The 18,737-nt window shown below is 41.6% G+C and overlaps 1 protein-coding gene across 1 annotated transcript in view; it reads right to left on the bottom strand.

Annotated features, from left to right (window-relative positions):
- Nucleotides 1-18,679, bottom strand: part of RFXANK (regulatory factor X associated ankyrin containing protein) — a 34,117-nt gene extending 15,438 nt beyond the window's left edge. Inside the window, exons 1-5 of the mRNA XM_082268227.1 lie at nt 18,566-18,679; nt 14,321-14,458; nt 12,988-13,068; nt 6,858-6,923; nt 6,666-6,766 (exon numbers count right to left, since the gene is read on the bottom strand). Coding sequence (XP_082124353.1) covers nt 6,666-6,766; nt 6,858-6,923; nt 12,988-13,068; nt 14,321-14,447 — 375 coding nt within the window. The 5' untranslated portion in view covers nt 14,448-14,458; nt 18,566-18,679. The remainder of the gene's footprint in view (nt 1-6,665; nt 6,767-6,857; nt 6,924-12,987; nt 13,069-14,320; nt 14,459-18,565) is intronic.
- Nucleotides 18,680-18,737: the final 58 nt, after the last annotated feature.

Below are 18,737 nucleotides of genomic sequence, written 5' to 3' on the forward strand. Positions count from 1 at the left end.
ATTAGCCATCGAAAAACCTAACCAACTGAAAATACTCTAAAAAAACTTGCAAGCAAAATGGGTCCACTAGGGTATCATGCATAAATCAAGAGGTTTATTGAAGAGCAGAAAGCATACTACATTACAGCTGAGATTTGATGCCTGTTTGTAGCATGCTTCCTGCTCACTAATAAACAATTTATGCAGGATACCCAAGTTGACCTGCTTTGTGTGCATGTTTTTATTGTTGTGGATGGAATAGGCAAGGTCCGGGTAGCCACAAGAATCATCACTGTGTAAAGTTCAGAGCCAGTCTCCCATACAGCAGCAGGCATTGAACTGTCTCTCTATGAAAATACTCTGGACTGGAGTTAGCTAGCAGAGCACAAGGAGCTTAAGGGGAACTCTACAGTGGGCATCCTTAAGGAAAGAAGAAGTCAGCTAATGTTTCGCTGGAGAGTGAAAATCTACCAGGCCCTTCCTCCCATTTTGTATCTTGGGTGGCCAGCTCCTTTTTTTAAAATGCATATAGCAAGTTCATAAATGATCCCTCAAAATCATATCTATTTGCTAAAGAATGGAAAATGGTAGAATCAAGGTGATTATGTTGATTTTCGTGATTTTGGGGTAGTGGGACAAATGTTTATCAAAATAGGATTCATTGAGATCCAAGATAGGGCTGATGCTCTCCCCTCTTTAGGTTTAGGAACTCTAAATAGATTGGAGTAAAATCCTTAAATCCTCTCTCCACAGGAAATGGGGGCAATGACACCTTGGTTCGGAAGACCCAAAAGGACTAAATGGAGATCGGATTTGTGCTGTGACATAGGAAGGGGGGGAGGTGAAAAGCAGAGGTTAGGACAGGGAACAAAACTTTATTCTGTGGCCCTGGTATAACCATCTTCTGCATCCAAGCTGACTCAGAAGCAAGCTGTCCGCAAAGGTTAAATATCCCCCAGCTCTGGATAGTGGAGACGCACCTTCATGTGAAAAAAGGGCTTGTCTAAGGATTTGGTGGACTTTCAGCCACCTGACCTTGCTGGTAGACAAGGAGTTAAGCTTGAGAAGATCTCAACTTGGAAGTTGCTGGAATGGAGAAACAAGAAATGTTTCCTAACAGATAAGGAGGGAAAAGGCTTGTCCTGCTGAGGAAGCAAGTGGTCCTGCCACCAGTAGCATCATTGATGTGAGTATCAAGCAGATTCTCTTATGTAGTCTCTCCATGGCCATCTTTACAAAGATGGTGGCCCTCTCGCTTCCTTGATAAAGGCAATACAGGCCGAAACGCGTCGGAAGCTCCAGATATACAGTCTCTCTCTAAACAGCTCACTTGGCTGAGCACTTACAGACAGAGATCTATATCAAAGTCACCCTTCACACTGTCACTTATTACTTTATTTTCTTCTCACCTTCTCACATGGGTCTATAACCCATTGGCACAATTATGATGATTATCATTGTATGAATTTTTTATTATTTTTCAAATAAATTGTTATACAATTTTACTACAAGTTTACTACCTGACTAGCCCATAAAGTCCCACCCCCTTGGCTTGAGGCACCAAACCCTGCTTTAAGATTAACAATTGGGATGTTGGCTACACTTACCACTCAGGCATCAGGGATCAATCCTCAATCTGCAGACCAGTACTTTGGCCAAAGTGTCCTACTCATGTGTGCTGACATTAGACCCATGTGGAAGAGAAGCATCCAGCAAACCGTCACAACTGAAGTTTGAAGTTGTAACCATTTGCTCTACACATTAGGCCAGGATTAACTGCACCAGTGATAAGATCCCTTTTAAAGAATTTCAACTAGTCAGCCACAGCCTGGCAAAGTAAAGTTACAGCCAAGATAGAGGTGAGGAGCAGGACTCACCAGCAAGAACACTAGAAAGAGGTTCTAGAAATGAACAGCATATCATTTAGGTCCTTTAAAGCAAACCTTTCTCCCCTTTCAATAAAATTCACCTAAGCATTCAGCTCTGCATGCTGATATGAAATCATCCGACATGATATTTTTATTTTTTGCTTTTACTTACATTTTTTTGTGTGCGCTTCCTGATTTCCCTAAAGGCAATAGTGGCATAGCCCTGGCCTGAAAGATGTCCCCTGGAAAGGCATTGTGTCCAGTGCCTATAAGGGAATTTCTTTCCTAGCTTGTAATTACTAAAAAAAAAAAAGTTTTTTAGAGAGTAGCTTAATTTTTATATGGTGCATGCACAACGTGAAGCACATGAGGTCATGAGCTGCAAAATCTGGTAGAAAGTCTTTTTTTTCCTTCAGGCATATAATATTACCAACAGATGAAAAAAAATGATATATAAATGTGGGTGCTAGGTGTTCTTCCAACCTACTACTCTGTAATCCTCTTCTCCAAGGACAACCTTATATGGAAAACCCCAACTTATATTACAATGTATTCACACAAATATTTATTGTCCTCCTTCTCCAGTGTAAAAAATATATAGTGAATTCAGCAATAAACAAGAAGTTCATGTGCCAACTTATACAGTCCACTTTAGTGCTCAGTGATGCAGTTCAATTGTACTCCGATCATGCATGAAAGTACTTTAAATCTTCATGGGCCCTCAAACACACTCCATAACGTAACCCCATTTTATTATTGAATAGCTTGCAGAAATATCAAATAGGAATAAAACTCACATTTTTCCGTGCCTAAGCCGGCACCCAGGGATCTTAGCAGTAGTCGTCCTTTCTCACATGGATATCAGCGTATTTGATATTTCTGCAAGCTATTGATCATTAAAACCGGGTTATGCTATGGAGTGTATTTGATCTCCTTTCTTGGAGCAATATACTGATTTGGAGCCAAAGGAGGAGAGGAGTGGGGAAATAACAGCCTAACTAAACCTGAGCACAAGCTGACCCACAACAAATTGGGTCTTTATATCTGGTGAGTGACAGTGTGTGGAAGGGTGTAGAGGGCACACGAAGATCTAAAGCACTTGTCACTTTCATGCATGATCAGAGCACAATTGAACTAAATCACTAGGGCACTAAAGTGGACTGTATAAGTTGGCATATCAACTTCAAAAATATTGCTGGATTCTCTAAATATTTTTTACACTGGAGAAGGAGGACGATATATATTTATTTGTATGAATACATTGTAATATAAATTGGGGTTTATACAAGTTTTCCATATAAGGTTGTCCTTTTATATGGAGAAGAGGATTACAGACTAGTAGATTGGAAAGACACCTAGCGCCCACATTTATATATCATTTTTTCTGTTGGATTTAAGCTGTGGTTTGGCACACAAAGTGATGGCTAGCAGCAGGGGTCTCTATGATCTTGGTTTTTCCAAGATGCAGGCAACCATACATATTTTTCACATTACTAACAGCTGGCTTCATTATTTTCTGTCAGCCTAACAATGTCATGTGCCTCAGCTTGTGCATGCATCATACCGAACGTTTTTTGTTATTTTATTTTATTGGCAGTGTGAGTTAGTTTATGTGTGGAGTAATCTGTTTATATAAGATTACCTATAGCGCTTGCTGGGTGAAAATTAATTAATAATAACACAATCCTGGTATTATTTTAAGTTCAAACCTATTAAAGTGCATATAACCCCCGTGGACTCAAGTGGTAAATTCATTTTCACATATACATATAAAAGATAATTTAAATAAATAGATAAATTATTGCTAATTCATATGCAATGCATGAGGTATATAAATACTCTCATAAAAATCATGTGCAAAATTTCATGTGCAAAAAGTTCATATATATAAATTATAAGATGACTTCTCAGTGGTGACAGTTCAAAAGTAAAGTGCACAGTGATTGGTGCTTAGTGCTGCTGTGATAGGTTTTCTACTTTATCCCTGGTGTCACTCCTTCTGCTCCACTGTGACAAGATAGAAAGATTTCACACTCACCGGATCATATGGGTCCTATGTGCCTTACGACACTAGGACCATTAGAGCTTTTGTGACCCCCAGGGCCGGGATACGTCCCCTCCAGAAAAGCACCTTCTCCTGCAGCAATGCTCCTCCTGTCATCAACCATTAAATACTTTGTTGAACTCCCTCTCTGGTGGAGCATGGATAATGAATTGTGCTGCTACACGTACCTTCTCCTCATCAGTGTGAGTTAGTGATCAGCGAGTGACACAAGTGCTGAGACTGAGGAATCCATGGGAGGTGATAGCAGGTAAGTAGTACTACTTTCTTAGTTTCAGTTAGCAGAATGTTTTAAGGATTTTAGGTAGTCAGTTTTATTAGGTGGAGAGGAGGAAGATCTGCTTTAATGACATGAACATCCATCACTGGTATACTGCTTGCTTTATTAAGGTGGGACACTGCCAGATTCCAAAGTGGGAAAAATTCCCTTTTGAACAAAATCATATTCCAAATGTTTATAGAGTTAATAAACATTTGGGGGGGTTCACACAGCTTGTAAGGGTGTTTCCAATCTCTGATAAGTTTTTATCTGGAAAAGATCAGAGCGATTCTGAGTCAGTAGAGTCTCTGTGGGCAAATCAGATACAGACTCTATGTGGGAGAAAGTGTGGCAGTGCAATGTGGACTCTGGGAATAACTAAGCGACTTTGAACATAAAGTTTTGCATGACTATAGTGAAAGCCTTAGCTGAAAGGGAAAAGGAACCAGCCATACTCAATACAGCTAAAAAACTTTTGATGATGAAATACACTCTTGGAGGGGAGGGCAATATGATGCTAGGCTGCAGACATCAGATTTTTGAAAAGCATTCCTGGAGCTGTTGGTAGAGTTTGAACAGGGAGTACTAATGGCTCGAAGGCAACTGAAGGCTGAGGATATGATGCAAGGTCTCAGTTACTCATGAAGCCCAAGCAGCTGGTAAAGCCTACTCACAAATTGAGTCTTCAGAGACAAGGTCATACCTGAGTATGTGCCACGGCTCTATACCTGGAGAGTGCAACTAACTTTTACCAATACATCTAAGTCTATAATTGCCCTAACGCAGAGCCCAGTGGCTAAAGGTCATATTCCTGGGTAGCTCCACAGTATTCAGTCCAATGGGGTCCAGGTATGGCAAAACAAAGTCAAGAAAAGGAATAGCTCACCTGGATAGCTGCATTAACCACTTGCCGACCGCCGCACGACTATCTACGTCGGCGGTCAGCCCCTCACAGGCAAACTAACGTAGGGCTACGTTGCTTGCTTGTGAGGGTCTAGGGAGCGAGCGCGCGCCCCCCGGGGCGCGCTCCCGCTCCCGCGTGGTCACGGACCCCCCCGCGCGTGTGACCAGCGGACCCGATGTCCGCCGGTCACTCGGCGATCGGCGGGGGAGAGGGAGAATGTCAGGCAGCTTGTGTAAACAAACTGCCTGTCATTCTCTTCGCTGCAAAGACACTGATAAAACGGATCTGGTATGTAGATCCGTTGATCAGTGTCTTTACAGCTAGAGCCACAGCCAATCACAGTAGAAACCACGCCCCTAGGGACACACACAGCCCCTCCCTTCCAAATAAAGTTAACCCCTTCACTACCAGTGTATTTTTACAGTAACAGTGCATATATATAGCACTGATTACTGTAGAAATGTCACTGGTAACCCCAAAAGTGTCAAAAATGTCAGTCAAGGGTCCGATCTGTCCGCCGCAATGTCGCAGTACCGCAAAAAAAAATCGCAGATCGCCGCCATTACGCGTTAAAAAAAAAAACAACAAAAATGACAAAAATCTTTCCCTTTGTTAGTAAACGCGATAACTTTTGCGCAAACCAATCAAAATACGCTTTTTGCGATTTTTTTTACCAAACATAGGTAGCATAAAATAAATTGGCCGAAAATTTTTAAAAATTTTGATTTTTACATTTTTTTTTGGGGGAATTTCATATAAAAAAATGTGAAAAATATTGCTATTTTTGCAAAATTGACGCTCTTTTTTTGTTTATAGCGCGTGATCAAAAAATCGCACAGGTGATCAAATACCACCAAAAGAAAGCTCTGTTTGTGGGAAAAAAGGACGTCAAATTCGTTTAGGTACAGCGTCGCACGACCGCGCAATTGTGCGTTAAATTCACGCAGTGCCGAATCGCAAAATACCCCCTGGTCGGAATGGGGGTAAAATCTTCCGGGGCTTAAGTGGTTAAGTCAGAAACTTTTTGAAGAAAAAAAAAATGGTACCTAGGAAAAAGGTTAGATTGCTCTCAGCTGAATAGGGAAAAAGGTGTCTGTCCTTCTAGTACACAAGCAAAAAAAAAAACAGGCATTCTGGCAGTAAGTGGGGTTTATACTGGGTTGGCCCACAAATAGTTTGCCAGTGTCCATTCCTTCTGTAAGCAACCGGCCATCAATGAATGAGAAAGAAAATAGCTTTAAAAACGTCATCCATAATGTCTCTAGCTGTTTGTACCAGGAGGTATATTCTTCTTAAAGATCCAAATAGAATATATCAAAGACTCTAAAGCCCAACGTCAGTCAATTTCTAACTGCTTACAAGGCTGAAAGGCTTCCAAAATCCTGCTACAATGGAAAGTAATAGGAAACTTCTTAGATTTTCATGTCTCTGATGTGAGCTTTAAAGATGAATTCCTTTATAAAGCTTACAGCTACAGAGGTGAACGGTGAACAAGGGTTTGTTTTAAAGTGTTTTTTAAGAATATGATAGTACTTTAGTGTGCATCATTTTTCAATAGCTACACAGTAAAAAAACAAAACAAAAAAACATTACCGTTTCCAAGAGATAACGAATAGTTTCAATTTCTCCAAAAGCAGCAGCCCACATTAGAGGAGTAAAACCCCGCTCATCTGGTCGATTTAGTAAAGTTTCATCTAGGGAAAAAAAAAGATTAAAGAAATAGTAGGCATGCCCAGCCGATAGCACGCACACAGTTGACAATTGTGTAAAATGAGAGGAATATACCTTTCTGCAGATATTCCTTGAGCTGAGTCAGCTCCCCCTGGGCTGCAACCTGATGTACAGATAAAGCTAGTAAAAAGGGACAAACAATCATCCACTTAATAAGCATTTAAAACGTTAATCTATTAAATCTATTCTATTAAAAGATTGACCCTCTGAAATTAGGTGTTTATAAGGGTAAGGGACTATAAATAGGCTTGCATGCTCACTTGGGGTTCTTTCACGCGGGCTTTCCGCCTGGCTGACTCCGTTTTGCTGAGCGGGGATAAATCCGCCGATCCCCGCTGAGCAGGTGGATGACAGGCCCGTCTCCGCTCACTGTGCTGAGACGGACTTATCAGAGCCCCGCTCTCCTCTATGGGAGATCGGATGAAAATGGACCACCTGTCCGTTTTCATCCAATCCTCCAGACGGATGGAAAATAGAGTTACCATCCGTCTGGATTTCATGGAAAGGATCAGATCGGATATCAGCCGCTACTCCATCGGAGGTACATGGAGCGTCCAATCAGGTCCGCCTGAAAAACAGAGGCGGACCTGATCGGAAAGCCTCTGTGAAAGGGGCCTTATAAATACGAGTTGGCCCACACAAGGTGGCGAAACTGTATCCAAACCCAAGAATGGCAGCTTCCCAGTACCACAGCTGTAGTTTATTTTATTTCAGGTTTTTCATATGCCAGTAGCACACTTCCCGGGGTTGACTACCAAAACTGGAGAGTGCAAAACTTGGTGCAGCTAATCAGCTTGTTCAATTAAAAATTAACAAAAAAAAACTGGAAACGGTTTGGCTTTTTAGATTTTTAGTAAATCAACCATACTGTGTCTTTAGAAGAGAAGTGCTCACTCTAGGCCAGCCCTCAAATTTTCCACTCGCCTGCTCTCATTTTGCGAGTGGAAAATGATGTAGGGCGAGCGTGGGGCTGGTCAGGGGAAGAGAGAGGAAGAGGAAAGCTGACCGATAATGACAGAGCGGCGGATCATCCCGCTGTAATAGCTTCAATTGTAATTGCCGGGCGCTCGCCGACACACACAGTCCCGCCTCCTAGCCTGGCTTCTTTGATGGACAGAACACCTGGCCAACCAGGACGTGTGACATCTATCAAAGAAGCCGGGCTAGGAGGCGGGACTGTGTGTGTCGGCGAGCGCCCGGCAATTACAATCAAAGCTGTTACAGCGGGATGATCCGCGCTCCGCGCTCTGTCATTATCGACCAGCTTTATTCCTCTCTCTCTCTTCCCCGTGACAGCTCCTTGGAGAGTCAGCGCCAGAAGGACGAAAAGCCCACCCTGCCATCTAAGACGGGAAGGTGTTAATATAAAGGATCCTTCTCCCTTGGTCACCAATATATGGAACCACTACATCGACTGCAAGGCACTTTTCCACGACCACCAAAATAAGATAACCAAGCTAGACTCCTATCACTAAACAAAGTCTATTCCAAGCTGCACTGGGATGTAAATTGACACCAACCAGAATCCTTTCTACAATTTTGCAATATTCCATAAGGCAACAATAAACGCTGTATTCTTACATTGAAGTGGACCTTTTAGTAACTATATATGTCTCCATGAATAAATTCCTGGCATATCACAATATACAAGAACTAGAAAAAAAAGTTTGTCGAGACAAACTTTAAGTTGGCTTGAGAAAGCCTGACCAGAAAGTTTGAAAAGTTTAGATCGATCGATCGATAGATAGAAAAGGTTTGAAGATCGATAGATAGATAGAAAAGGTTTGAAGACCGATCGATCAAAAAGGTTTGAAGATCAATCGATTGATCGAAAAGGTTTGAAGATCGATCGATCGATAAGGTTTGAAGATCGATCAATCGAAAAGGTTTGAAGATCGATCGATCTAAAAGGTTTGAAGATCGATCGATCTAAAAGGTTTGAAGATTGATCGATCGATCGATAGAAAAGGTTTGAAGATCGATCGATCGAAAAGGTTTGAAGATCGATCGATCGAAAAGGTTTGAAGATCGATCGATCGAAAAGGTTTGAAGATCGATCGATCGAAAAGGTTTGAAGATCGATCGATCGAAAAGGTTTGAAGATCGATCGATCGAAAAGGTTTGAAGATCGATCAATCGAAAAGGTTTGAAGATCGATCGATCGAAAAGGTTTGAAGATCGATCGATCAAAAAGGTTTGAAGATCGATCGATCGAAAAGGTTTGAAGATCGATCGATCGAAAAGGCTTGCGATCGAAAAGGTTTGAAGATCGATCGATCGAAAAGGTTTGAAGATCGATTGATAGATAGATTAGATGAGTTTGAATGAGTTTACATTGATTAGCATCAAAGCTTGATTGAGTCTAATGGGATTTGGAGCTTGGGTCATCTGAACATCCTGTCAATGAAAGTCTATGGGCATTTTTTGGGTTTTTAATTTGAATTTTTAGGAAAACCGTAACTCAAACCAGTCTGAAAAGATATAGCACACCAAGTCAGAACAGTATGAAGGTCTGTGCCGAGTTTGGAGTATGTAGCTTGAACGGTCTAGGAGGAGATAGTGTCCAAAAATTTACCGGCCAGAAAAATAATAAGAAGAAGAAGAATAATAATAAGTTTAAATACAATATCAGTAAGTTGGCTGTTCCAAGCCAACTTAATAATATGCTTTACTTTCTAATCAATAAAGTAGAAAGAAAGTCTACACAAAACCCAGCTGTCAATGTTGCTTCCCCATTGTTCTGATATATTTTTTAGGGTTTTTTTTGCACTGATGGGTACTGTTGAGGTTCCACTGATGGGCACTGTTGAGGCCGCACTGATAAGCTTTAGGGCTTTTTCACACGGAGCGGACCGCATTGCGATCCGCTCCGGCACTTTTTTTTTTTTCACGGAGCGGATGACATTTGTGTCATCCGCTCCGTATGTCCGCATATCATCCCATCAGTTTGCGGATGATATACGGACATAATGTAAGTCTATGGGTATTGCGAATGTCAGCGGATGACACCGCTGACATCAGATTTTCCTTCCTTTCCGTTTTTTGAACGGAGGAAAAATAGGGTTCTGTTCCGTTACAAAAAACGGAACAGAACTGACAGGAAGAAAATCGGATGTCAGCGGATGGTATTCCGCTGACATCCGCAATGCCATTGACTTACATTATGTCCGTAAATCATCCGCAAAAAAAAAAAAAAGATGATTTGCGGACATACGGAGCACCCGTGTGAAAGGGCCCTTATTGATGATGCTGCACTGATGGGCACTGATAGGTTGCATTGATGGGCACCGACGAGGCTGCACTGATGGGCACTGAAAACATTGTTATTAATATCTATTTTTGTAACTTCTGCATTAATGCAAAAACAAAATTTAACAGTGTAATTTTATGAGATCATTTATGAGGGCATGTTTATGGGCGGAATTAGGGGCGGGGCAGGGTAGGAGTTGGGTGGGGCAACTGGTGGCGAGTAACCCTTAAGGCCTGGCTAGTAGCTCAGGACTTTAAATTTTGAGCCCTGCTCTAGGCTGCTCGCTCCTATCTGGACTACAGAACACCTCCAGCTTGCCTTATCACAATACCTTAGCAGGGAGGTTTTCTAAAGTTCACAGACCGGGCTGATAACAGTGTCTGAGATTTTAGTGCAGAGTGCACAGAATAGCACTGGACAAAACCTTTTTGATTGTTTAGTTACCCGCCCAGAAAGGAGCAAATAGTAGTTCAGTGTTACGGTTTTCACACCATTGATGCATCAGCTGGAACTGGACAACTAGGAGCCTGGCTGAATGTTTTCTATTGATTTAAAACCGTAAATACCACATTTAGCAAAAATGCAGTATTTTCCATTTTACTTCAATGGAAAACTTGACTGGAACCGGTATATTATTATTATTATTTCAGGTACTTATATAGCGCTGTCAATTTACGCAGCGCTTTACATATACATTGCACATTCACATCAGTACCTGCCCTCAAGGAGCTTACAATCTAAGGTCCCTAACTCACATTCATACATACATAGTAGGGCCAATTTTTTTTATAGAGGATCCAATTAACCTACCAGCATGTCTTTGGAGTGGTATAGCGTAATGATATTAATTTTCCCCCATTTGCACAGAATAAATGTGCATGCACCTTTAGTAGATGACCTGCTATGCATTTTTTTTTATAGACCCCCATTGAGTATTGGTTTGCAGTTACCTAAACCAAACAATAAATAATCAGCTGTCTTCAGTATAACTATTTACGAATAAGATTCACTCTTTTTCTACTGCAGATTATGAAAGGGAAGAAAATCTCATTAGCTGCTATTGCAACGCTATAAATGCAGCTTAGTGAATCTAGGTACTTATAAACATAGAAGCTCATCTAGCAGCTGTGACTTGGGTCCTGTTATCCTCCTATCTAGGACAGCAATGCAAGCTAACCAAAACATAGAAAGATTATGATTGTAACTTGATCAGGAATTTTAGTTAACATTTGTTTTCACATGGAGCAGTATGGCTCAGCTTTATTGCTGGTGATACACAAGAAGTTTTTGCAGCTTTAACCAGCTGTTACTCACAAAGAGGACTGGACCAATGACAGTGTATCTAAATCTAAGAATAAAAATTGATAGTACTGCCACTTACCTGTCCTTAGATGTAGTGGCTGCATTGTTTTTAATGGTTTTAACATTTTTTTCTTTATTTTAACTTTGTAATGCTGCCATAAACTAACTTCCTGTCTAGGGTGACAACCATTCTAAGCAGCATTGTAATCCTAGGAATGTGAGTGTTTAAACTATGTAACATTGTGTTAGGACTCCATAACACCTCCTTCTCTTATCCATAATAGGAGGAGGTGGTTTGTAGTCCCCAGGGAACAATCTGAATAACAGCCCAGAGGCAGAAAGTACAGGTTTAAAAGATTTCAGGCTGGGTGAACAGATACTATACATATATATATATATATATATATACACATACATTTTTTTTCCACTTGTACAATACATAGAATAATAAAATGCTTCTGGCATATTTATTAGATTAAAAACAAGCAAATAACAAAAAAAAAAAAATGTACTGTTGGAGTTTACATACACATTAATGTAATCTTCCACCAGCCCTGCTATATAGATATAAATATATACACTGATATATACACTTTTGGTGGCAGATTACCTCAATCTATTCAGTTACTTTTGCAATTTGAGGCCTCGTTCACACCATGGTGCAGAGACATCAGTTTTTCTGTACACATTCTGCAAGGGCTCAAAGAAAACAATGGTTCTCTATGTGCTCTGTTCACACCACAACATGCAGAATTTTTCTGTGCAGGAATCTGCAATGTGTATGCAGTTTTCTGCATGGAAAAAAATGGACATTAAATCAACATTTATGTGAACAGGGCACATAATAGATGTGCATGAAAACTGATGTCAATGTGAATAAAAACTTACTGAATTGTGCATGAAAACTGATGCGATACTGATGTAAACTCATGTTTCTGCAAATGAAATCTGCGTTGTTTTCTTATCAATTTTTATGCACGTATGGTGTGAATGAGCCCTAAATTTGGCTGGTGGTTAAAAATGCCAGGCATTTAGGCGCCTTTCACACATGCAGACCGTTTGTCTGTATTTCATCCATCTGTTGATGGATGAAAAATGGACATCTCTATGGAAAAACTGATGTAAATGGATGATCATCCATTTACAAGACTCTAGCTGGTGGATGTAAAAATGGATGAAAAACTGATGACAAACTGATGTAAACTTTATCCGTTTGAAAAAACGTGACTGAACTGATGAAACGAAAGGTCCACATATGTGATAGGGGCCTTACTGTGTGTATGGACACCATAGGGAGTAAATGCAGAGCACCACATTGGACAATTACATCAAATGTAAACATGTATTAGGTATAAAACAGAAATCATACAGTAACTACATTTTGATGGTCATGCTAATCTATACACTGGAAAATGGATAGAAAATAGTGTAATGTAGTACATAAAACAAACACATTGATAAGTTTCTGTCAATACAACCCATGGACCGTTTGTTACTGGTGAATTTTCGTGTGTAAATATAAAATTATTCATGTTTACACAGCTCAGCCTAAGACATAGTTGGAGAATCCTCTCCATATAAATAAGTGTAAGGTGTTATACTAAGAGATACTGCAATTCTCCATATACTCACAGTCCAGTGTGGCTGGCAATACAGACACCATGTTTCCCCGCTGCCGATTGGTTAGAGTAGTTGAGTATTTTAATGGTCCAACTGTACAGAAGAGAGATAAAGCTTTAATATAAATCTTACAGAAATCCAAAAAATGTTCCACAGTCCTCTAGAGCAGTGATCCCTAACCCCCGGGCCGCGGACCTGTACCAGTCCGTGGATCAAATGGTACCGGTCCGCCCAAAGAACATTACATTATTTCCATTTTAGAAAAAAACTATTTTTTCAGAAAAGGGTGGACCCAAGGCGCATAGCAGTGCGCCCTGAGCCCACCCATTTGTGTGACAATAGCGAATGGATATTCGCTATTGTCACACAGATCCTCCTCCTGGCCAATCAGGAAGCGGGTCCGAGACCCGTTTCCTGATTGGCCAAAAGGCAAACCCATGCCATTGGCCAAGGAGGAGGAGGAGAAGGGAGGACTCGAGGAGATGCAGGGAGACGCGGGGGACTGAGGAGAAGCCGCTGCTGCAAATCAGGTAAGTGCACTGGTCACTCTGCATTGATTGGGGGCACGCTGTGGCACTCTGCATTGACTTGGGGCACGCTGTGGCACTCTGCATTGACTGGGGGCACGCTGTGGCACTCTGCATTGACTGGGGGCACGCTGTGGAACTCTGCATTGACGTCCCCTCCCCCCTCAGCGGACCACGGAAAAATTATCAAACGTTGACCAGTCCGTGGCGATAAAAAGCTTGGGGAGTACTGCTCTAGACCACTCTACTTCCTAACGAGTGGATCTCTGGGTCCATCCATGCTCATTCTCCTGGGCACAGATCAAAAGGACTAATCTGAACTTCCTGTAAACCAATATAGCATATCTTTCAGTTTCATACCTTTGCAGCATGAAAAGAAAGGTGTCAGCAGCCACCACAGATCTGGCAGTATCATTATATGTATATGGGATCTGCTATTGCCAATGCAAGCTCCAGGGCTGCATATAATGCATGAAGGTAAAAAACCTTGAGCCTTTACAACCACTTTAAGGCAATTATAAATTAGGGGCCATTACAAGGATTTCTCACTTCCTATTTCTTCCCCAACTATGGTGACATCATCTCCTACAGCACTTGGCAGTAGGTGGCACACTAACAACATCTCATCGTGTAAGATGTTTACAGTATATTGCAAAGGGCTGATGAAGAGGGGAGGGGTTTTATCCTCCAATTCACTTGGTATGTTGGCCCCACTACTAAGGCAGCTGCACTTATATCCTTAGGTAGCCTGGTGGCCATATGGAAAGTTCCCTCTAGTCTAACTTCCCCACATGATCACAGTTCTTTTAAATCCATACCATTCATATGAGTCACCTCTTCCTCTGTGTCTGAGCCACTCTGACTTGCTGGGTAAAGATGTAAGATGACGGTGCTCTCATCGCTATTAAGTGGAAAGCCTGTGGTGTCCGCCATAGGATCTGCCATGTCTAGGAGTTCTAGAATAAAAATAGAGAGTTTATTAAATAATGTGAAACATTTGTATGCACATATAAGAAAGCCAATAACAGCATGTTTTTTTATAACCAACAAAGATATTTTGAATATTACATTTCTGAAGCTTAGCAATGACATTTTAATATATAGGTTAGTTTACTACACAATTGTATGAAGTAGAAATCTAGATACAAACCTGGTTGGAGGTAAACATGCTTTTGTCTACTTAAAGTGATTTTAAAAGCATTCTTTTAATTAAAATTAAACAAATGTTATACTTACCTGCTCTGTGCAATGATATTGCACAGTACGGTCCCGATTCTCCTCTGAAGTCACCTGCCAGCACTCTCCACTCCTCTTTCTTCCAAGTGCTTCCTTAACAAACAAGCTGCTAAAGATGGCACCTGTTTAAACACGCTCCTGTGCCAGGCTATGTGTGTCCAAAGACAAGCACGCAGCGTGGCTTGGCCACGCTCCTTGCTCCCTCCTTTGGCTCCTGTGAAACCAGGAAGAAATGGAGTGGTGCTGCAGAAGGGACAATGCTGGAGCGGTGAGAGGACTCATGTAGGTGTTTAGGGACAGCGGTGGGGAATACATATAACAGAGTGTTTTTTACCATAATGCATGGAATTCCTGAAGGTAAAAAATGTTTAGACATTCCAACCACTTTAAGCTGGCCAAAGATCACTCAAATTTTGGTTAATTCCTGAGATAAATATCTCCAAGTTTTTTAGTATGGATTGGAGAATCAACTGAATTTCTCTTGTTCAGCTCATGATATCCAGCATTATCATATGTACAACCAAACCCCTTTTTAGTTTTAAATAGTGTAGGGAAGGATTAGAACCACTGAAAGGTTTTGCTGCTTGCTGGGAACATCCACCCCTCTTTATTTGACCTGGTGACTATTGTTCTGCCAGCGGGCTGAACAGAATGGAACAGATTCCTTCATCCATACAAACATGGTGGATGGGGGAACCCTCCCCCGCCAGGACATTGTATTCGGACAGTGCCTCTCACTAGCTGCTCACCAAGAAAATCTTTCCAGCTTGACAGAAGTTGATCTTACAATCTATCAAAATTTAGCCTATCCTTACTGAACCGGATGAATTTCAATCCATCTATGGAGAATTGGTAGTATTGTTTTTCCCAAACTGACCAACTCTGACCCAGACCCATGTTATATGATTTGAGAGTCTGGGTTTACATACACTTTATTGGGTAAAATTAATATTATGGGCAGTAAGAATTGACCATCACTGATGGAAGCACTGTTGGTAAATAATCAGATAATCATACACAGTCTGCCTGCAGACAATGCTTACAAGATGAGTCAGGGAAATTTTACTGAAACTGGAACAGCTGTGCCTGGTAACCAATCAGTTTCTATCTTCTGCTTGTTCAGCTAAAGTGGTTGTAAACCACAGACATGAACCATGACCAAATAATATCCCCTCTATAGTGTTTTTCTATCCAGAGCACTAATGCCTCATACACACGCAACGATTGTTGGCCGTGAATTGTCGGCTTGTTAGTATGATGCTTCCGACAACCGACTCCGAATTTTCGGCCGAACAAAATCTGGTGTGCATGCTATAAAATTTTTGTTGGCCGTCAACATAACGGCCGATTTTCCGTCAGTCAGTACAGATTTCGGCAGACAAAAATCCGATTAGCAAGACTGGACATTTGCCTCGTACACACGCAATGATTATCGGCCGACCGATTGGTTGACTTTTGTCCAGTGTTGTCGTGTTGGTTGAAATGTGCTCTAGACTGCATACAAATTTTTTCGGCCAACAACAACGAACTGCAGAAGTGATGTCATGTGCTGGTTTACTTTCCGTGTGTTTTTTCTTCTCTGAGCATGCCCAGTCTTGCTCATCTGATTTTTGTCAGCAGCCCTTATTACCGTTAGGAATGGGCTCAGGCGTGTTCGGATCCTAGTCCAAACCCACCTGAGCAACCCTGCCAGGAAGCCAATGCTGCACACCGCCAATCATAGGCAGTGAGGCATTTCCCGGCCCGCAGCTGCACATACACAAATTGCTCATGATTGGCAGTGTGCAGTGATGGCTTCCTGGGGGGATTGCTCAGGTGCGCTGGGACTAGGATCCGAACTGGGGTTGCCACCTCATCCTTTTAAAACCAAACACATAATAAAAATGTTAATGGCAGCATACTTTAGAGGGGATACACATATATTTGCTGCATATTGTAGCTAAATAGCAGCAGGGGGTAGGGTTGCCACCTTATCCCTTTAAACCCGAACACATATTAATTGCACAGGTTCTGTTGCTGTTTTAGGTGGTAATTAAACCTACTTAGTGCCTTATGTGCATTATATTAGCCTCAGAACCTGTGTAATTTATGTGTTTGGGTTAAAAGGGATGAGGCAGCAACCTTAATCCAAATAGACCTGAGCACATCCTTAATTACTATGGTCAGCACAGACAGGGTGACACAGGAACAGGCAGGATCAACCAGGTATATTACACAATAGGAAGGGAAAAATTACACAGCACACGTACTGTGCTATAGATCATGCCTTAAGGGCCATACACACTAGAAGATTTTCTGAAGACTTTTTCCTTCAGACTTACCTTTTCTATGTAGTGCAAGGGCCTGCCTGATTGCATACAAATTGAAAGTGTTTAGGTTTGACCTCATATTATATGGTTTTGGTAAGTAAAGGAAAAAGTCTTCAGAAAATCTTATAGTGTGTATGGCCCATTAAAGGAACATGATCTTACTTTTTTTTTTTTTTTTTTTTTTGGGTTACAACCACTTTAACCACTTCCCACCCATCCACCGACAAATGACGGCACAGCGGTACGGCTCTCATTCTGGGACATCATATGACGGCGCCCAGTTTAGCTGTGATTGTGCGCTGTGTTCCTGGGACACGGCGCAACCTCGATCTCAGCAAAAGAGATACGGCTCTTGACCCACGTGATTGGCTGTGTCCAATCACAGCTGATTACACATAAACAAGGAAGTGTCGTTTATCGGCTTTTCCTCTCTCTCTCTGACTGACAGAGTGTGAGGTGAGGAGAGCTGATAATAGGTGTAAGTTTCGGTTCACATATATTCGATGCGGGAACCCTGCGAATCCACTGCGGGTTCCCTTATCGCACTTGACTCGCAGGCAGTTTACATTGCCATTTGCGAATCGCTGGGGCTGTCGATACAAAGTTACTGACAGCCCCAGATCTGTTTGTATATCGCAAGAGCGAACTGTCAATTTGGACACTAATTGGATCACATAGGTGTGAACACCCATGCGATCCGATTCTGCTGCAGACCAAAAAAAGGATCCTGTGTAACTTTGGTCAGAATGCAATGCAAATTCAGCCATACAATCTGTATGGCTGAATTCCTAACGCACCGACATCGCATGCTATTTTCAGAGCAGTGCCCTGCGAATCACATGCGATGTCTGACATTGCATATGTGTGAACCGACACTTTAGGTTTACAATGCTGCCCCAACAGTGCTCATCAGTTATGCCAATCAGTGCTGCCCGTCAGTGACCACCTATCATTGCCCATACGTGCGGCCTATCAGTGAAGGAGAAAAATTACTTTTTTACAAAATTTTCTGACAGAAACTAAGAACAAATATATTTTTTTTTTCAAAATTTTAGTTTTTTTTTTTCGTTTTTTTAGCAAAAAATAAAAAAACCCAGTGGTGAATATATACAACTAAAAGAAACCTCTACCTGTCTCAAAAAAATATATAACACGTTTTGTTTGGCTATAGCATTGCATGACCGCGCAATTGTCATTCAAAGTGTGACAGCGCTGAAAGCTGAAAATTGGCCTGGGCAGGAAGGGGGTGAAGGTGCCCTGTATTGAAGTGGTTAAAGATGAAAGCTAGAAGCTAATTGGTTGCCATGCACAGCTGCTCCAGTCATAGTAAATTCCATAGAAGATGACTGCAGTAAAGTTATCATTAGAGGAGCTTGTGCTTCCCCTACTCTCACCCATGTCAGTGGCAGCCCACAGAGACCTTTCCTCACCCCCTTTCAGTAGAATGGATTCACCCAACCGTGCAATACCCTGCAGCTGCTGCAGTCCCCTCTACTCCTTCTTCTTCGCACCAGGTACCTCTTCAGAGCTGCAAGAAGATACTTCCTGGAGACTGGATGTAAGTGGCTTCCTGATTGGTCACTGGCCTCTCTCCTGCGATTGGTGGATTCTGTCTCTGTCTGCTTTGTTTACTATTAGTTGATGTGTGTGTGTAGTTCTTCATGCTGGGACTTGTAGTACCACCTGTTGC

The sequence above is a fragment of the Pelophylax lessonae genome (assembly GCF_965119305.1).
Source record: "Pelophylax lessonae genome assembly, chromosome: 1".
In the NCBI taxonomy this organism is placed as follows: domain Eukaryota; kingdom Metazoa; phylum Chordata; class Amphibia; order Anura; family Ranidae; genus Pelophylax; species Pelophylax lessonae.